This window comes from Salvelinus alpinus, chromosome 31 (assembly GCF_045679555.1).
Source record: "Salvelinus alpinus chromosome 31, SLU_Salpinus.1, whole genome shotgun sequence".
Lineage (NCBI taxonomy): Eukaryota > Metazoa > Chordata > Actinopteri > Salmoniformes > Salmonidae > Salvelinus > Salvelinus alpinus.
In genome coordinates this window covers 13,582,717-13,604,951 of record NC_092116.1, presented here as the reverse complement: position 1 = coordinate 13,604,951, position 22,235 = coordinate 13,582,717, and the positions used below count along the sequence as shown (strand labels likewise).

The window sequence follows — 22,235 nt, the reverse complement described above, 5'->3', positions numbered from 1 at the left end:
CTGTCTGTCTGTCTGTCTGTCTGTCTGTCTGTCTGTCTGTCTGTCTGTCTGTCTATCTCCGTCCGTCCGTCCGTCCGTCTCCGTCTGTCTTCGTCCGTCTGTCGGTCTCCGTCTATCTGTCGGTCTCCGTCCGTCTGTCTCCGTCTGTCTCCGTCTGTCTTCGTCTGTCTTCGTCTGTCTTCGTCTGTCTTCGTCTGTCTGTCTCCGTCTGTCTCCGTCTGTCTCCGTCTGTCTCCGTCCGTCCGTCTGTCTGTCTCCGTCTGTCTCCGTCTATCTGTCGGTCTCCGTCCGTCTGTCTCCATCTGTCTCCATCTATCTTCGTCCGTCTGTTGGTCTCCGTCGGTCTCCGTCTATCTGTCGGTCTCCGTCCGTCTGTCTCCGTCTGTCTCCGTCTGTCTTCGTCTGTCTCCGTCTGTCTCCGTCTGTCTCCGTCTGTCTTCGTCCGTCTGTTGGTCTCCGTCTATCTGTCGGTCTCCGTCTATCTGTCGGTCTCCGTCTATCTGTCGGTCTCCGTCTGTCTCCGTCCGTCTGTCTCCGTCTATCTGTCGGTCTCCGTCTGTCTCCGTCTATCTGTCGGTCTCCGTCCGTCTGTCTCCGTCTGTCTCCGTCTGTCTGTCTGTCTGTCTCCGTCTGTCTGTCTGTCTGTCTCCGTCTGTCTGTCTGTCTGTCTCCGTCTGTCCGTCCGTCTGTCCGTCTGTCTCCGTCTGTCCGTCCGTCTGTCTGTCTGTCTGTCTGTGTCTCCGTCAGACTGTCTGTGTCTCCGTCAGACTGTCTGTCTCCGTCTGACTGTCTGTCTCCGTCTGACTGTCTGTCTCCGTCTGACTGTCTGTCTCCGTCTGACTGTCTGTCTCCGTCTGACTGTCTGTCTCCGTCTGACTGTCTGTCTCCGTCTGACTGTCTGTCTCCGTCTGTCCGTCCGTCTGTCCGTCTGTCTCCGTCTGTCCGTCCGTCTGTCTGTCTGTCTGTCTGTGTCTCCGTCAGACTGTCTGTGTCTCCGTCAGACTGTCTGTCTCCGTCTGACTGTCTGTCTCCGTCTGACTGTCTGTCTCCGTCTGACTGTCTGTCTCCGTCTGACTGTCTGTCTCCGTCTGACTGTCTGTCTCCGTCTGACTGTCTGTCTCCGTCTGACTGTCTGTCTCCGTCTGTCCGTCCGTCTGTCTGTCTGTCTGTCTGTCTGTGTCTCCGTCAGACTGTCTGTGTCTCCGTCAGACTGTCTGTGTCTCCGTCAGACTGTCTGTCTCCGTCAGACTGTCTGTCTCCGTCTGACTGTCTGTCTCCGTCTGACTGTCTGTCTCCGTCTGACTGTCTGTCTCCGTCTGACTGTCTGTCTCCGTCTGACTGTCTGTCTCCGTCTGACTGTGTGTGTGTGTGTTTGTGTGTGTGTGTTTGTGTGTGTGTGTGTATGTGTGTGTATATATAAGAGTTCCTCTTTGCCAAGATTTTGTCAAACATCCCAATTAGCAATCTTAGAAAGATATTCAAAGGCTTTACAGTCAAACATCTAAATATTCATTCCAAGTTCATGCGATACAGATGTAGGGTTTTAATTTGAGCCAGTTTGCTATAGCAGGAAAATAATCCTACAGCATGACAAAATGTGAATTATTATGTGGATTATAATTAATGGATATTTTTGTAGGAGTTGATACATTTGATACAAGGGAAAATCAAGTCTGAAATGTAAAGGTGGAAATTACAAACATCAGAAGCCTTTTTAAATCTTAAATCTCGTGCCACAGGGTGATCACATTAAGATCCTACATCTGTACTTCAGAACATGACGCCAAACAGAAAAAAACAGTAATCTCCCTCACAAGCTCCACAGAACCAAATGATTTCAGATTTGTCAGACTGTGCTTTGGAATATTTGTTTGGAAACTGTGTCACTACTATATCCGCCTCTTAGACATTCAAGTTCCTCTAAGAACAGGAGGGGGTAAAAGAGGGGGGAAAGAAGGGTGAAAAACAGAGGAACTTTTCACTTTTCAAACTGTCTGTGCAAGTCAAAACACTATCTGCAAATACATGTCAAAAGGCATCACACCTTCGCGTAGCGCTGCAGGCATAAAGTGTCACTCCTTACATCTTCTATGACAAGAATGTACATTTATACATCCACTGTATTTGATTTATCACCCTATTTTGATCTTTGATCAACTGTTGAATGTACCATTCAGGCGGGTGACTAACTCTGTCGATCACCTATCAAATCAACCTCACGCCTCCTCACCAGAAGTGTGTTTGTCCTCAGTCTCAAGGAGTGTCCACAGATATCTCCCAGCTGGGATTTGGACAGGCACATCAAACCAGGAGTTGATTGACAAAATAGACAGGTGGTATTTCTGTCTGAGGGAAGAAAACGATGTGGCTGTCAATACAAAGCCCCCAGAATCAAAACAGTGAATGTCATGACTACCCCATCTAGAGAATTGGGATTCGTAGATGTTTGTGTCTTGAAAAGCACGACTCAAAGGACTGGTTTTAGTTTTTGTGTGTAAATGTGGGATATTGACTTTCTATTTACATGTTGCCAAGACAACAAGAAAAAAAGGAAAATAATCAGTCAATCAAACCACGGGGTACTGTATACTGACTTTCAGTGCTTTTGATCATTTACGGCAAAACTTTATACATTATTATAACTTTTTTGCGTGCCATATAACCGGGATTGATTTAGATCATGAGTTCATTATTCAGGAGTACATTCATTCCCTTTAACTTTTTGTCACTGCAGTTAAACCTTTTGCGGGAGCGGAAATGTTTTTCTTAGAACATTTTTTGGTTTCCTGAAACCCAGCAGAACAGAAACAGCTCATGTCAAGACATGAATGACTGTCAATGAGCCAAGCATGAACCACCTTAGAATGTAACAAAAAGCATTATGTATGCAGACACATTTCCCTCTGGTCCTGTAATGGACTATAATCTACCATCTTTATGATAGATATGTTTCCAAGATCACTTGGCACACTCAGACTCTCATCTCACATACCTCAAATAATAACCCATAATGCACTGGCAGAGAACAAACCTTGTGTAAACACCAAAAGCCATTTCCAATAAAATGTTAGAATGCACCTGTCCATCAATGTCTAGCTTTTTCATTACCATTCAAGATATTGGAGCCATGGAACGGCATTTCCCCTTCAAGTCAATGTTCTGTGATTGAGTGGACCGGCGGCCATATTGAGTGGACCGATAACCCACACGATGACTGCTTCCGTCTATCCAGTAAAATGTAAATGTTCTGAGGAGCTTTGTCCATTCTAGTAATTCTCTTTCTACACTGCAGTGCACAAAATGTGGTGAGTAGTTAGCTCAATGAGAAAGACAATAGTTGAACAGTTTTGAACAAATTCATTTCTTTAAATTTAAAAGAGAAGCAAGAGCGAGTGAGAGAGAAAGAGAGCTAGCTATATTTTGGTGTATTTTTTTCCACTTTCACTTGAATGCAGCAAGCTAGTTTAGCCTACTCAAACACCCAGCCCAAACAGAGAGGGATGCTATGTTAGCTAGCTGGCTATGACTATCCAACTCTGGAACTCTTCCAAGTCAAGGTAAGCTTTTGGTTTTATTAATAAATTGCCCGCCGGTGTAACTGCTAAACTGCTTGCTGACTGCATGATTGTAGCGGGTTTACTAATGCGTTAGTTATAGTAGCTATGTTGACTATAACGTTAGTTAATATGGTGACAACAATGTAGGCTGGGTGTAGCGGTTATGATATGAAGGTTTGGCTTGGGAAGGTTTTTTTGCATGGTCACAGACAGCTGATGTGTTGTGCACTGAGGCATAGGAAAAGGTGAGAGGAGGACAGTGCGTAGATGCGAGGAATTATACAATGAGCAAAATGATCATGCTGTTTGTATGGGGCTGCTATGAAAGTGAACTGTGTTTGCGTGTGACCAGGTGTGTATTCATTGTACCGATTCTATTGAAAAACGTTTCTTAAAAGGAAGCAAACGGAACAAAGCAGGGATATACAAACCTGAATTTGATCAGTGAAACTCTCGTTTGCAACTGTTGGACTAATGATTACACGCTAGATCAGCTAGATTCAGGCAAGAGTGTGCAAGGCAGTATCGAATGTGTCACTGTCTGTCACCTTGATTACTCAATTTTTTCTCTCGACCTGTGCACCTATGTTGAAAACTTTAATTCATAGGCTAGGTTGTAGTAACCTCATGATGGGTATAGGAAAAATGTGAGTATCATGTAGTAGCCTAAACCTGTTGATGTTACATTGAGCTCTGTGAATGGAATATGAATGACAGTCATCCAATGTGCTGTAATAAAAATGAGATTAACATTCTCCCTCGCTGACTGACACTGGCTGCAGCTATATACTCATTAAGTGACTTTGACTTAGGAAGATTGTTGTGTTCACCATATTGATTTAATTGAATTAGTGTTTTTTATGTAGAGAGAAATTTTAAATAACTAAATTGATTTACATAAAAAATGTAAGTATACCTTACTCAAAAACAGCATTTGTATTACTCATATGAAGGAGGTACTGCTAACTTCAGCTATTTAAGTTTCTTAACTTAATTGTTTTTAGGTAATCAGTTTCCCCAGAACTTATCCGGTTTGACAGTGTATGTTTGGAGCAATCCATTTAGGCCATGTAATGGTTCTAGGGGGAAAGAGCCCCAAGCCCGGTGACCATGAGGACCTCCCATCGATCCCAGCCAGGATTAAGAATCCAGGGGTCAGCTCAGGAACATTGGCCCTCCTGCATTTGGCCATGTATGTTGATAGAGTAATAGCTTATAAAACATTGCCATTGATTTCCAGGAGACAGACAAAGCTCAGGTCTTGGACGTTATAGGGGAGGGGGTGGACATCAGCAAGCTCAGTGCTAACCTGTACCTGGTCTCCAAGAGTTGGTCTAAGAGAGGTCAGAGTTCACGGGTTGCCAAAAAAAGAGTGATGAGACGCATTATCTCAACATACATTTTTGTCTTAAGACCAGCCATAAGGCTATTGTGGAAGACATGAGACAATAGTAACATTGATGTGATAAAGCAAAGTCCAAATTCACTGGATACATGTTCCCATACGGGCATATATTGTGTGTTGGATATGAATACTCTTGTTGACCCTTGTAATATACGTAATAACTATGGTTAATGATCATAATGTATTGTCCTGTTGGATTAAATTGATTGATTGGTAAGGTGTATATATTACAATGGGGAGACAGAGCATTCAATCAGTATTACCCCTAGAAAGAGGGTTACCTTGGGAAACATGCTTTCACAACAGAAACATCTGAGGGCAAGATAACTTCAATTTCAAACCCCTGCATTGCCATTGCAGGACACTAGAGACATAACACACTGAACCAACTATGTTACACTTCACCCCCCTTTGAGCTCCTCCTCACTGCACCTGGGTCACTGCACCAATTTTGTCTGAGGTTGGAAGCCTGCCCTCTTGAGCTGGCAGAGCTAAAGCCTAGGCATTCGTTTCGGGGGGCTAACACAAGACTTCAGGTCCAACGCAGGTTGCCAGATCAGCACACATTTCAGGCCAGAGGTCTAGTACTGCTATTGCAAATCGTTATGTTACAGGGAGACCTGGGGTTGCCAGATTGTGGACTAACCTGAGGAGGAGGCAGCCCACCGGCTCCAGGTGGGCAATCTGGCAACATGGTGGTCTTTTGAGGAGTGCTGCACTGGCAGTTAGGGGAAGGGTTGGCCATGCTCCAGTTTCCGTTGATGAAGATGTTGCTGATAGAGGGATCCACTCTGGGAGTGAACCACTTAGAATCATTCGGGACACACGGGAGATTTCTGGAGAAAAAGGGGAAAAACAACGATGATAATGATGATGAAACATGAGAATCCAGTTGCTAAGCTTCATAAGAAACCAGCATAATTCAATAAAGAATACATCCGAATAGGAAAAATGGATACTTCGGCAGAGGAATTCTCAGCAGTTATCCTCAGACAGACATGCCATTCTCATATAATACCTGTTTAGGTCAAGCTCTTTCTAAACATAGATAATAAATCATGTTATCAACACAGCTACAGCACACAAGTCTCCTTATCTAAAACATGGAGGTAATGTAGCATGTTTCAATAAGCAGCTGAAGAATTAGGGAAGCAGAACAGCTTGATAAAGCATGTTGAACCTGATCAGGCGTGACAGAGAGGAGATAGAGCAGATACAGGATATCAGGGGTACTTACTATTGTCAACATTATTTCAACCCCTAACCGTAAAACAAGGCAAATCTACACAATACAAACACCATTCACCTCTGGGAACCCCAGAACAAATGAATCTAAAATAAATGGTGGTATATAAATTAGAATGAAGCCGTCAATAATGTATTATGATTATTCATGTATTATACGATACATTGTAAATGCCTTCAGTCGTATGCAATTAATATTTGAAGAATCTTATTCCATGGTTGGATTAAATCAATGATTTACTTTACCGCATGGATATTGTAAGAATAAAACTGAACTTTGTCTCTCAAAGAATTATCCTCCATGAGATATTCAACTTCAGATTCGGTCAAATCATCCTTTTTATAAAAACATGCCAATGGGCCATATGTCGACCCAATTCCAAATCAACCAGTCTCAGCTTTAGATTTGGTCAAAACAACATGTTTGAGGTGAACAATGTGCCAATTGGGGAGATGTTTGCCCAATTTCAAATCGACCCTTTGCCCCCACCCAAAATGTACTTTGAAGGAATGACAGACAAGAAAACAATGTGGGAACGTTTACACAAAGCATATCAGAGGGTATCCAATCCTTTCGAATGTTCAGGAGTCTTATGGCTTAGGGATAGAAGCTGTTTAGAAGCCTTGTACTTCCTGGACAATGTAGCTATTGTCATGCTGTGCAAGAACATTTGAAACAGGAGAAACACTGCAAACAAAACACATTTAGTAATAATCTGTGGATTGAGGGACAGGTGTGTTAAAATGGCCGCTGGTCATACTTACGGTATCGGGTTGTTGGCCATGCAGCGAGTCCCAAACCCAGGATTATTCACCAAAGAGTCCGCCACCCGAGCAACCTCTGTGTTATTTGGCGGTCCATCATTGCTGTAATGAAATTGGACCTTGTTAGCTAGACTCCAACACTATCCCTTACAGGAGGGCTAATTATCGACATCATCCAAGGTGATCGTCTAATCGTTTAATTGCACACCATCTTGGATTTACAAAACATCCCCAGTCCTCACAATAACAAACAGACTGTGCACATATTCAGAGAATGTGGAAACAGAACATTTTGAAAGGCGCAAACTGCAATTTCTACATTCCTCCAACCACATCCCTTAGATTAATATGAAACCAAGTGGTGGGGCTGCCATTGCCTGAAAAACAAATTAAGCATTGTGGCTTTAAGAGCTGAATGTTAGGCAGAAGTTCAGGCTCAAAGCACTTGGATCATGACCTGACCAACTGTTTATCCTGGTGGAACTTTGGGAGTTTCAATTACTGGACCAGATACTGTAACCGGGGGTGATCAAGCGTGCTATAGCATTGATTAGTTCACTGAGGGCATGGCCCACGGAATCAACAAAGATGAAGAGAATGGGTATAATGTATCCATCTCTAGATAGAGAAATTGTCCAAAAGGAAATGAGACCAAAAGGAGTGTTTTTGTTGGGATTTTGGATTTAAAGAAGTGCATGATGCCCAGCTAACATGCAACCAGATTTAGTTTAATAAAGGATGAATGAAGAATCGTTGTATGGCCCTGGAATTTTGTTGAGAACATTACATTTCCAAATGAATACACACCACTGAGCACGCATGGGTGAGAAAAGCTCTTGGCATTCTGACTGAATAGAGCACATGTCAACTTAACATAAACTCTGTGTGTGTGTGTGTGTGTGTGTGTGTGTGTGTGTGTGTGTGTGTGTGTGTGTGTGTGTGTGTGTGTGTGTGTGTGTGTGTGTGTGTGTGTGTGTGTGTGTGTGTGTGTGTGTGTGTGTGTGTGTGTGTGTGTGTGTGTGCGCATGCTTGCGTGCGTGCGTGTGTGTGTGCATCAGAGCACGCTATTGTACATATGTGCCTGGAGGAAAAACAGACCGCTTTCTACAATCAATGTATACACAATCTCTGCTCTTTGTCTTGAGTGTACCTTGGCGCTGCGAAAACAGCGTTTTATAAAGATCATGGCTAGGGTCCAGCTGTAGTCACTGCTGGCCAATGGGATTAATACAATGTTCATAGGCTCATTTATCTCTCATGAAGGTCAACCTATAATTTCCGCCACCATAAGCGAGGAGTCCAATCGAAGTGGCTGATTGTAAAAATGGATTTGGCTCAGCCATCTGTTTTAACATTAACAATAGCTGGGTCTGCTTCCCAAATGGCACCCTATTCCTGATATAGTGTACTAGTTTTTACCAGGGCCTGTAGGGCACTGGTAAAAAGCAGTGCACTATAAAGAGAATAGGATGCCATTTGGGAAGCACTCTTATTCAAAGTAACAAGACTATTGGGGGATCAAAACGAGCAGAGACACACTGGAACTAATCTTAGGTTGAATCTTAGGTATATCTACAGAAAGGGAACATCCGAGAGGTAATAGTCTATTTAGATGCAATGAGATTACAACAAACAATGCAGATCTGAGTGTTGAAATACTAATTTGGGAAATAAAATAGGCTTAATGTTCCCGGAAGGAAATATGATGCGTTTCCTTGAGTGTAAAATAAAAATGGTTACTTTCTCATAAGAATGCTTTGGTGGAAAGGATGGTTTTGATCATCATAGCCTCCACTCTCCCGGTAAAGGAAAATCAGTCAGGTGGATGAACTTTGTGAAACATCACAGAGTAACAGAGCAGAGAGTAGTCTGATTAAACATGCAACCCCCTCCTTTCAACTCCCCTAATATCTGAGACAGCATTGTACGGATATTACATGTTATAGGAATGAAGTCCTAAGACAATTTTGTCCGTGGGACAATTGTGTTTGAATCTAATGGTGTCATCAATGTACGACCATACTGTGATATGAATTTAGTATCAGGACAACTTCTTTTTAAAACAATCTTTTTTAACCTGCATTTGAATCTGTATTTTTTGCCACATTTCCCAGGCACGTTTGGTTGACATTGACTAATTGAGCTTGTATGAATTATGCATACCTTCTCTGTCTCAGCCTGGTATGTCTTTCCAGCTTAAGACTTCACAAAGGGAAGTATCTTCAAATTATTCAGGGGAGAAGACAATATGCAGTAATTGACCACAGAGAATGTCAGAGAAGAGAAAGAACTTCAGCTTGCTAATGATGTGACACATAACCAGGCTAGATTCTGGTCGTTCTGATGAGTTCTGCATATTTAATGTGGCATAACAATTGCAGTTAAAACCCACTGCCTTTAGTCTAACTTTGACTAAGAAGGTGAAGCTCTACCTGTGATTTCCATAGCAACATGCTAGAGCCTGATATTGTCTGTTTAAAAGCCCAGTGCAGTCAAAAATCTGTTTTTCCCATATTCTTTTGTATCATGTTGTAAAACAGCTGATGAAACTAATATTGTAAAAGTGTGAACAAGTTTGATCAGTGTTATTCCTGATATTTGCTGGTTGAAAGTACAATCTAATCAGCAGATTTGCATGGAGGCGTGTTTCGGCTGTTCATGTTGACATCACCATGTGGTTAATTGGTTTATAGACCAATAACAAAAGAGAGTACCAAACCTCTCTGCTAATAACAGCTAGTTTTCAGTTTTCCCCTCCCCACTCAGACCACTCCCAGACACTCCTAGAAAAATTCTTCCTTGAAGATAAAAAGCTATTTTTGCCCATTTTAATGGAACACTATTACAGCAACGTACTTAATTGTTACCCAGAAATTATTTGATATTGCTATAAAAACGGCTGCATTTGGCCTTTAAACTGTCCAACAGGATCAATCTATTACAATGCAATGATCTCCCCTGGATAAAATAAGCAAACCTCAATAGAATATCAATGAGCGGAAGCAGGGAATCCAATAAGATTCATTGTCACTGCAGCGGTTGGATACATTAGCAGAGTATCGGCAACTCTATGAAATATTCAACATGTTTTTCACATTATTTCGACGTTTTTCTGGATGTATTTCGAAAGCAAACCCCAAAACGCAGAACAAGAAATTCTCAAAGAAAATGTACAGATGGTGAACTTTCACAGAAGATATCTGTGTTACTGTAAGTCTAAAAACAGGCTTGCCGATATGTTATGTATAGAATGTTTATGCTGTCCATAATAGGACAGCCTCAACCCCAGGAGAAAATAAAATCCTGCTGAGATTGAGGCTATCCTAATATGGGCACGGTAAATGTAAGTGTTATTTTGGGCCACTTGAACAAAGAGCTGTAGAACCTTTTGAAGATCTGAGGGCCCATGACAAATCTTTTCAGCCTCCTGAAGGGGAAGATACATTGTCGTGTGTTTGTGTGTGTGGACCATGTGAATTCCTTTTTGGCGTGGACACAGAGGAGCTTGTAGATCTCGACCCACTACAGCCCCGGCAATGTAGATTTTTTACCGTTATTTTACCAGGTAAGTTGACTGAGAACACGTTCTCATTTGCAGCAACGACCTGGGGAATAGTTACAGGGGAGAGGAGGGGGATGAATGAGCCAATTATAAACTGGGGATTATTAGGTGACCATGATGGTTTGAGGGCCAGATTGGGAATTTAGCCAGGACACCGGGGTTAACACCCCTACTCTTACGATAAGTGCCATGGGATCTTTAATGACCTCAGAGAGTCATGGTGGTGGTGTGCTCGGCCCTCCGCTTCCTGTAGTCCATGATCAGCTTTGTCTTGATGACGTTGAAAGAGATCATCTTGACTGGTTGCATCCCCGCTTGGTATGGCAACTGCTTGGCAACCGACCACAAGGAGCTACAGAGGGTAATGCGTACAGCGCAGTACATCACTGGGGCTGAGCACCCAGCCATCCAGGACCTCTATACGGTATAAGAGGCTGGCCCTAAAAATGGTCAAAGACTCTAGCCACCCAAGTTCTCTCCACTACTGCACGGTAAGCGGTACCGATGCACCAAGTCTGGAACCAACAGGACCCTGAAAAGCTTCTACCCCCAAACCATAAGACTGCTAAATAATTAACCAAGTAGCTACCTGGCTATCTGCGTTTATCCTATTTGCACAACTCTTTTGACTCGTCACATACGCTGCTGCTACTGTTTATTATCTATCCTGTTGCCGAGTTACTTTATCCCAACCTATACTGTACCTACTCATTCAAGGGTTTTTCTTCCTTTTTACTATTTTCTACGTTGTAGAATAATAGTGAAGACACCAAAACTATGAAATAGCACATATGGAATCAACACAAAAAAGTGTTAAACAAATCAAAATATATTTTATATTTGAGATTCTTCAAAGTAGCCACTCTTTGCCTTGATGACAGCTTAGCACACTCTTGGCATTCTCTCAACCAGCTTCACCTGGAATGCTTTTCCAACAGTCTTGAAGGAGTTCCCACATATACTGAGCACTTATTGGCAGCTTTTTTTCATTCTGCAGTCAAACTCATCCCAAACCATCTCAATTGGGTTAAGGTCAGGTGATTGTGGAGGGCAGGTCATCTGATGAAGCACTCCATCACCTTCTTGGTCAAATAGGCGTTACACAGCCTGGAGGTGTGTTGGGTCATTGTCCTGTAGAAAAACAAAAGATTGTCCCACTGGCGTATCGCTGCAGAATAATGTGGTAGCCATGCTGTTTAAGAGTGGCTTGAATTCTAAATAAATCACAGTGTCATCAGCAAAGCATCCCCACACCATCACACCTCCTCCTCCATGCTTCATGGTGGGAACCACACATGTGGAGATCATCCATTCACCTACTCTGCATCACACAAAGACACGGCAGTTGGAACCAACAATTCAACCATGAAGGTCTGTTTCACACAGTCTCCTAGGAACAGTTGATGCTGAGATGTGTCTGTTACTTGAACTCAGTGAAGCATTTATTTGGGCTGCAATTTCTGAGGCTGGTAACTCTAATGAACTTATCCTCTGCAGCAGAGGTAATTCTGGGTCTTCCTTTCCTATGGTGGTCCTCATGATAGCCAGTTTCATCATAGCGCTTGATGGTTTTTGCGACTGCACTTGAAGAAACTTTCAAAGTTCTTGAAATATTCCGTATTGACTGAACTTCATGTCTTTAAGTAATAATGGACTGTTGTTTCTCTTTGCTTATTTGAACTGTTCTTGCCATAATATGGACTTAGTCTTTTACCAAATAGGGCTATCTTCTGTATACCACCTCTATCTTCTCAGAACACAACCGATTGGCTCAAACGCATTAAGAATGAAAGAAATGACAGAAATCTACTTTTATCAAGGCACACTTGTTAATTGAAATGCATTCCAGGTGACTACCTCATGAATCTGGTTGAGAGAATGCCAAGAGTGTGCAAAAATGTCATCAAGACAAAGGGTGGCTACTTTGAAGAATCTCAAATATGAAATATATTTTTTATTTGTTTCACACTTTTTTGGTTACTACATGATTCCATATGTGCTATTTCATAGTTTTGATGTCTTCACTATTATTCTACAATGTAGAAAATAAAACAAATAAAGACAAACCCTTGAATGAGTAGGTGTGTCCAAACTTTAGACTGGTACTGTATGTACTGTACTACCTCAATTACCTCGTACCTCTGCACATTGACTCGGTACTGGTACCCCGTGGATATAGTCAAGTTATCGTTCCTCATTGTGTATTTATTCCTCATGTTATTATTTTCTATATTTTTCTCTCTGCATTGTTGGGAAGGACCAGTAAGTAAGCATTTCACTGTTTGTTTACGAAGCATGTGACAAATAAATTGTGATTTGATTTGAGGTTAGAAAGAAAGTGTGTATATCCCGTATGGCACCCTATTCCCTATGGAGTGCACTACTTTAGACCAGGGCCTTTTCTGGTAAAATAAATAAATAAAAGAAAGTAGTGCCTTATATTGTGAATAGGGTGCTATTTGGGGCACACTGTAAGATGAATTATTTAGTATGTCATTGCAGACTCAAACATGGAAGGAAAGGGCTAGCCTGGTCCTAGACCTTTATGTGCTTCAGACAACTTCTCTGACAATCAATGTCATGATGACATACAGTATGGGGTTGATATGACGGCGATAGTCAGAAGAGTTGGCTGAAGCGTACACATTTAGAGACCAGACCTGGAATTAATGGAGTGCCTGATTTAGGGGAAAGTAATCAAAACAATTAGTCCCTCCAAACATTGGAACTAAAAGCGATCCGCAGTATCAGCTACAGTATGTGGTTTCTGCATTCACATGCATACACAACAGTATGCTCATTGTTCATAACAATACAGTAGAACTACTTTACATCTTTTAAGAATGATTTTATACCTGTCCCGGTCAGGTTACCCCGCTGCGTTCGCTACGTTTTACATATTCAATACAAACATCAACATGTACACCTGCACTGAGAGGTGTCATTTTATTGTCTGAGAGCATGGCGTTTCAGTGGCTCACCTGTAGAATGTCGTTTGGGGCAGTCCATACATCCAAGGCTGCAACTCCAGGTTGGGGTACTCCGCAAAAGGGGGGACGATGACGGAGAAGATGAGAGACAGGCAGACGAAGACAGCAGGCAGAATCACCTGTGTGACATAGATATGATATCAGAATCACCTGTGTGACATAGATATGATATCAGAATCACCTGTGTGACATAGATATGATATCAGAATGATATCAGCATGGCCTATTTTAGGTATCCTATCCTTTCAATACACTGTTGTGACACTGTCACAACACAAGGATGACACAATGCTTGTCATATCAGTTCATGACAATAACGGACTGTCCACATAACTCTCTAATGATACTAACAAAAGTTGGATATTTTCCATGTTAGGACTGTGTCATGGCTGGTCTGTCATTCATGTCATCATGTGACAGACACTACATGCAAGTCTTGCATACAGAGTACTGTTATAGTACAGTATGCTTTGTTATTAAGTTAATCTAATCTAATAGTGTGATATCTAAAATAATAGTGTGTGTTACGGCACCACTTTCACCAGCCAACCAAATGAACAGAGCATATTCCCCATAGAACTAGAAGAGGGATGTAGTTTCATGTGTACGACCGAGGCTCCCTCAGGCAGCATCAAAGTGTTATTGCACAATCCAATTAGTAAATGCTGGGAGTGATAATTTGTCTTTTCACTTGTCATGTGCTTTCACTCAGATTGGAAATGTGTACTGCACTGCACTGAATAAGCATCATTCAAATTAAGTACAGTGCATTCGGAAAGTTTTCAGACCCCTTGACTTTTTCCACATTTTGTTATGTTACATTTATTTTTATTTTATCCATTTTAGAATAAAGCTGTAACGTAACAAAAAAAGGAAAGGGGTCTGAATACTTTCCGAATGCACTGCCACATCATTGCCACAAATCTATTAATTGTGCTTGCATTTGTGTGTGTGTGCGTGTGGCGTGTGCGTCCGTGCCAGTGCCTGTGTGTGCCTGCTTGCATAGTTGTGGAAGAGATGGATGGGTAATTCATAACATCTACTGCTACAGTAGTTACATCATCAGCCCCAGCCCCCACCCCCACCCAATCTCTGTTACACTCCACAATGATAGTGATGCAAGCAATAAGACATGAGACCAAACCCTTTTGTACCCGTGTCAATTATTATGCTCACCGTGAACTTGTTTTGGCTGCCATGCATGTGTAAGGAGTTTTATTAAACACTTTCAAACATCATCAATCGTCACCCACTTTGCTTTATTCTCTTTTCCACCATCGAAGCTCACTGCCACAATTTCCTCCCTTTCTCTCCCTCTTGGAAATGTTCCCTTTTCATTTCCGTTCTTGGAGCTGACAAAAAGTCAAAGACAGAATGCACAATATCTCTTTAATCACTTGTACCGCTAGGTACTCCACCGAAGAGAGATGTTTGCTCAACTTGATTAATTGCATGCTGCAATTGCCGGAGCCCATTCAAACAGTACAATACATTTGAAAAATGCTATATTTACCGCAGAGTTCTATGTAAATGCAGGCACCGGAAAAGGAATAGTCCGCGTTTACTGAAAAGCGGCTTAATGAGACAATACGTAAGATGGAGGACAACAGAACACACACTCTGACTGTTTTTGTGTGTGGCAGCTTGTAGTAGTTCTTCTGCAAACACCCCGCAAACAATAGAGAAAGTCATTACGTTCACAATGTCAATGCACTCTACAGACTGAGTTTAGCAGCACGTACTCAAATTTGGTGAAACAACGAATATCATCTTTCTAAATAGGTACAATACAAACACCAAAACACAAATATTGTGTTTTGTGATTCACTGTAAAATGGCATTTCATTTGAGGGCAGACTGGCTTGTTGGCATAATATATTTGTTTTTGTGAATCAACTAGCTTGCGAATGCATAGGTAATGTACAGTGTACATATTAGGACATACATACTGCATCAGACATCCAACAGAAAATGCATCCAACATGCTACGTGCTACTCGTCTGATGTGGCATACGTCCTAATATGTACACCAGCCTACATGTAAAACAGACCATCAACCATAGAGATACAGTACTAGTCAAAAGTTTGAACACACCTACTCATTCAAGGGTTTTTCTTTATTTTTACTATTTTCTACATTGTAGAATAATAGTGAATACATCAAAACTATGAAATAACACATATGGAATTATGTAGTAACCAAAAAAGTATTAAACAAAATAAAATATATTTGAGATTTTTCAAAGTGGCCACCCTTTGCCTTGATGACAGCTTTGCACACTCTTGGCATTCTCTCAACCACCTTCATGACGAATTATTTTCTAACAGTTTTGAAGGAGTTCCCACATATGCTGAGCACTTGTTGGCTGCTTTTCCTTCACTTTGCGGTCCAACTTATCCCAAACCATCTCAATTGGGTTGTTGGGTGATTGTGGAGGCCAGGTCATCTGATGCAGCACTCCATCACTCTCCCTCTTGGTCAAATAACCCTTACACAGCCTGTAAGTGTGTTTGGTCATTGTCCAGTTGAAAAACAAATGATAGTCCCACTAAGCGCAAACCAGGTGGGATGGCGTATCACTGCAGAATGCTGTGGTAGCCATGCTGGTTAAGTGTGCCTTGAATTCTAAATAAATCACTTGAACTCTGTGAAGCATTTATTTGGGCTGCAATTTCTGAGGTGCAGTTAACTCTAATGAACTTAACCTCTGCAGCAGATAACTGTGTTTTCCTTTCCTGTGGCGGTCCTCATGAGATCCAGTTTCATCATAGCGCTCAATGGGTTTTGTGACTGCACTTGAAGAAACTTTCAAAGTTCTTGAAATGTTCAAGATTGACTGACCTTCATGTCTTAAAGTAATGATGGACTGTCGTTTCATTTTCCTTATTTGAGCTGTTCGTGCCATAATATGTATTTGGTCTTCTTCCAAATAGGGCTATCTTCTGTATACCACCCCTACCTTGTCACAAGACCACTGATTGGCTCAAACGCATTAAGAAGGAAAATAAATCCACTTTTTTTTTAACCGTTAATTGAAATGCATTCTAGGTGACTACCTCATGAAGCTGGTTGGGAGAATGCCAAGAGTGTGCAAAGCTGTCATCAAGGCAAAGGGTGGCTACTTTGAAGAATATCAAATATCAAATATATTTTGATTTTCTAAACACATTTTTGGTAACTACATATGTGTTTTTTCATAGTTTTGCTGTTTTCACTATCATTATACAATGTATAAAATAGTAAAAATAAAGAAATGAATGAGTAGGTGTGTCCAAACCTTTGACTGGTACTGTACAGTATATGATATACTAATAGTGTTCTATTTAATTCTATTCCATCAAGAGGGATTTTGATAATCATGACACCTTGGTCTCAATCCAGACCGGTGTGGAATCAATGTAGAACAACATAAGTAATATATATTACACTCTCCACATTATGTATCTGACCTGGGTTGTCAAGGCGATGCTACAGTATATACTGTACGATGTTGGCCATTAAAGGCTAATTGACAGGAAATAACAATGACTCGCAATAATAAATTAGACTAATTCACAAGTGCTAATAACAGAGACTCACTGCAATACACAGGCTAATTTGATGACTAATAAGAAGAAATAGGCAATTGATGGAACATTTCAGAACACCACAGAAAGCTACTTCAGGGGCCAAGCTTAAGGGTGTAACTTTGTTGCCCTTGGTTACATATCTGAGAAGTCAAAGAGCAGCTCAGACCATCAATTAACTGACGAGTAAACCACAGGATAATAGAGAAACGGTAGAACAAAGAGACTGGAAGGTCAATGTCGTAGGAGTCTACAAAAACAAGACTGTCATTTTCATTTCCCTGTCAGTATGATGCCCCGACATTGACATGACATAATTCACTTTTCAATGAACTGTCGAAGTAATACGAGCTTAAAATTACAACATATGCTGAGTCATGGGTCTGGTTTCCCGCATTCAATGTTTCTTATTTTTTATGATAATTGTTCTTCAAGTGCAATGTTAATACCAATTGTTTGGCATAACACACAAAAGTGTCACTAGATATCACTTCACCTTGCCGCAAACTATCGGCTGTGTTCAAATTACACATTCACTCTTGGGAACGGCCAAAGTCTCTTGGGGGTGCACAGCAACAAAATAGTTTAATTCTTATGAGGGGCCTGATTCGCAAACCCCCCACCCCCTCCGTGCTTCCATTGGCGGGAGGGTCATCTGCTGTGGAAGCAGAGGACTTCCATTTTGAATCAAACACGATGCTTCCTCACACAAGTAGCTCTGAAATCCCCTTTCCCAAAAGGCATCGCAATCAATCCCATGTACGCACGCCGAGCTCCGATTCAGTCAACTTCGCTCACACGACACAACCAATGAGCTCGCCTCCCCACCACATCCATAAGCGTCCATCCCCTAACTTTCGTCCCCATAAATCACTTCCCTTTGAGTCTCACACCATCATCTCTTCTGAATTCCCCACCGGCTCTGCTTGAAGAGATGCTCTTCACAATCAGCTGACAATGGGAGGTGTTTACATGACAGTCAGGCCCTTTGTCAGTCCTGCAAGTGACATGAATGGGGAAGAAGAGAGGAGGAACGAGGGAGGAGAGTAGCCCTGAAACAGTCTGCATCCCAATATTCCGTAGGGCACTACTTTTTCCACTGGAGCCCAAAATGAAACGTATGGCAATATATCGGGAATAGGGTGCATTTTGGGAATCACTAACACTCCACACACACACGTCCACACACCTCCCCTCGCTAACGCAACAGAGCGACGTCCGGGATTGACAGTGACTAATGGTGGGATCAGTATTGCGGAGATACAGGAGGAAGTGTGTTCTATAACGCGGCAGGTGGTAGGTTTACACATGGGCAAATGGAAGGAGCGGAGTGGTGCACTTTATGATTACGATGCCTTTGGAGTGTAATTAATTCAATGTCGTGGTATCATTCATCGCTGATGGGGTTACATCTCGTCTATACACATGTTAGGAATATAGATTTTCATCTTTGTGATTAATAAGGGAGCAGAGCTCAAAATAAATGAGAAAAGAACAACACATTCTCAGGTTGTAAGTCAACAATTGTGTATCATCTCTGATGAAAGAGAAATTGAAGGTGTCATGTAAATAGATAACCGTGTATTGGTTCTGACTGGAAATTAAAATGACCCACAAAACGATAGAGACACGCACTTAATAGGCTAATAGCAACCTGTCAGCGAGCTAATTGTTATGATAATCTTATCTGATACATAACTCATTAAACCACATTATTAGCATACTCGCAAATTAGGGAAAAAAACTAGAAACAAATCAGACATGTCTCTGACTTTCAGGTTCCTATGAATTTAAAGTGGAAACCGTTGTGGTGGGGAGACAAAGTTCACAGAGCTGGTGTGCTGTGTGTGTGTGTGTGTGTGTGTGTGTGTGTGTGTGTGTGTGTGTGTGTGTGTGTGTGTGTGTGTGTGTGTGTGTGTGTGTGTGTGTGTGTGTGTGTGCGTGTGTGTGTGTGTGTTTACATTACAGAGCATCTCTTAACGTTGTGACGACCTCCGTCTCCTTGGCAACAGCTAGAGACAGTCAAAATTCTTCAGATGAGATCAAATTTCCACTGCCCTTAAGAAACTGATCATGCATTCTAGGTGTGTTGCAAACACAGAGATATATATATATATATATATATAGGGACTGAGCATTCAAATGTGTGTTGTCCCCTAAAACAAGTTCTCTCATTAGCTCATTTCATTTCCCCTCCACAGATTCATTGGTTGGAAGTATTATCACATCCATTTATAAAACTACTTCCCTCCCACAGTGCAACCTATTTTTTACAATATAAATTCTTTTTTCATGACAGTACAACACTAAATGGTATAATTAAGCAATAATGCATGAGGGGGTGAGGTATATGGCCAACATCCCACGGCTAAGGACTGTTCTAACGCACGACGCACCGTAGAGTGCCTGGACACAGCCCTTAGCCGTGGTATATTGGCCATATACTGCAATCCCCAGAGATGCCTTATTGCTATTATTAACTGGTTACCAAAGTAAAAACAGCAGTAAAAATAAATGTTTTGTCATACCCGTGGTATACGGGTACCACGGCTGTCAGCCAATCAGCATTCAGGGCTCTAACCACCCAGTTTATAACAGGGCATAGAGAACTATGGGGGTTATGTGTGGTCATTACCTGAGCAATGAGGCCTTTGCGGCTCCTGCGTGCGTGGTGAAAGCGTTTGATGAAGAGGGCCAGGAACTGTCTCCGGATCAGTTCCCATCCCGTGATCACACTGGAGCCCTTCCCATTCACATTGGCCACTCTCTCCACATCTAAAATGGAAGGCATACAAAATGTCTGCATTACTACAGTGCACTTTCTGTAGAATAGGATTGTATGAAGTGAATTGATAACCATCTGACAATCTGTTAGGCTCTTGGGTTTGTAGGAAGTGAATACAAATTATTTAGCTTCTCCCATAGCGTAAAAAGGAATAAAAAAAACAGTTATCAGTCTCCACCCAAAAGAGTAAAACAATCCCCACAAAAAAAAGCAACCTCTTATCAGTCTCAAAAGTCCAACCAAAATATTTTTGACACAAAGCGTATTCAAATGGTAAACCGGTGTGTGATATTGAATTTGTTTCATAAATGGTCTTGCTCAGGGAGAAATTGCAAGACGGGAGACATGTTCTGATACTATTGTATTGTGGAAAATGAAAACCTCCTGTGAGGAATATTAATTCAAAGGGCTGTAGGACCATTTGGCTTTCCAAAATGGCCGCTAGTGTGGAAAAGCCACCTGTATGACAAATCAGCTATCTCAAGGAGAGAAAGGAGCACGAATTGTCACAATGACTGACCTTTTGCATCTTCTCCAGAGTTAATTGTCAGAGAGCAGCAAATAATGAGGCTTTTTTTGACATGAATGTGTGTGCTGCTGCAAGACGACAAGGGATTGACGGTATACGTACCCTCCACTCTGCTAGTAAACGTCACTTTCCTCTTGTCTTCAGCTGGATATAGTAACAATAGAGAGGGAGGAGATAAAGAACATGGATCATGACCACACATTACACTTAAACATCCCTTCTCTAGTTCAGAATATTTTTTGGGACGATAACACTCAAAAGTTAATGGCATACCACTTTTCCCAGGCATTTCGTCTGAAGTGTTCCCGACTTTGGTGAGGCTTTGCCGTTGCCTCTTGGATTCCCTTGAACTTCTTGTCTCGTCTCTTACCAAAGCTGCATTGATAGCTGAAAGAATACACTTAAGATTAGTTGTTTTGGCTTAATCCCTTTACAGTTATGAATACCATACAGAAAGTGCAGCAACCTGTATTGTGGCCTATACGATGTATTATTACTAGCTGTGGGCACTAATATTAATAATTTGATATGATATTGATATCGATATGATCAAGGTATATCGTCATATCGGTTTATTCTTCTTGGGACATCACGGTGGATGGGCTTCACATTGCATTCCAATTAGTTGGGTAGGTTAAGGCTCCCAGAAGATTCACACCTGGCCCAAAGGGCGATCAGCAAGAACATTCACACAGTTGCAATGCTTTTTTAATAAAACCAATACAAACTGATATCGTATCGATATTGCATATCAGTGCCCATCACTACACACTACTCTATGTAAAAACAGAAAACCCTAAAAGACCAGGGGGTTTTAAGTAATTGTAAGATAAAAAGCGAAGGTTGGCTGTAGGTTGAAAAGCAAAGTCCTTTGGTAATTGATCCAACAAGGAAAATGCTGTTGAGTTATACTAAATGAGTGCATAATCAATCAACACTACTTCAATCAATGTAGTACAGAGAATCATTGAAAATCAAAGCCAGACAGAAGACTCAATGATGTGTGTGTTCTAGTGGTTGTGTCGGTACTTCATATAATCAGTCCACGATTAAACTATTTTACTAAATTGTTACATTTTAACCCCCCAAATTACAGTCAACCGCCATTTTACCTGGTATTTCCGCATCAACACCTGTGTCCTCTGCCACTTTGAGGAAAATCTGTGAGATGGAACGCGGCATAATTACCATGATAAGAAATTGCTTTTTTTATCATAATTTTTCATCATTGAAGTGACCTCTATGTGTGTCTTAAACAAATGATCGACAACGCTCCTGTAATTACAAAAACAAGGACTATCTTCATTACACTGATAAATAGTCCTCCTTCCCTCCTCCTGTATTACACACACATACACCATACACACACATACACCATACACCATACACACACATACACCATACACACACACACACCATACACACACACACACACACATACACCATACACACACACACATACACCATACACACACACACACACATACACCATACACACACATACACACACATACACCATACACACACACACATACACCATACACACACATACACCATACACCATACACACACACACACACATACACACACCCATACACCATACACACACATACACACACACACATACACCATACACACACACACCATACACACACATACACACACACACACACACACACACATACACCATACACACACACACCATACACACACACATACACCATACACACACATACACCATACACACTACACACACACACATACACACACACACACACCATACACACACACATACACCATACACACACACACCCATACACCATACACACA

General features: G+C 41.6%; 1 protein-coding gene across 1 annotated transcript in view; it reads right to left on the bottom strand.

Moving 5' to 3' along the window:
• Positions 1-22,235, bottom strand: part of LOC139561288 (phospholipid-transporting ATPase ABCA1-like) — a 230,979-nt gene that overhangs the window by 87,412 nt on the left and 121,332 nt on the right. Inside the window, exons 26-32 of the mRNA XM_071378277.1 lie at positions 21,518-21,566; positions 20,679-20,792; positions 20,508-20,549; positions 19,727-19,866; positions 13,516-13,643; positions 6,973-7,074; positions 5,609-5,798 (exon numbers count right to left, since the gene is read on the bottom strand). Of these exons, the coding sequence (XP_071234378.1) occupies positions 5,609-5,798; positions 6,973-7,074; positions 13,516-13,643; positions 19,727-19,866; positions 20,508-20,549; positions 20,679-20,792; positions 21,518-21,566 (765 nt within the window). The remainder of the gene's footprint in view (positions 1-5,608; positions 5,799-6,972; positions 7,075-13,515; positions 13,644-19,726; positions 19,867-20,507; positions 20,550-20,678; positions 20,793-21,517; positions 21,567-22,235) is intronic.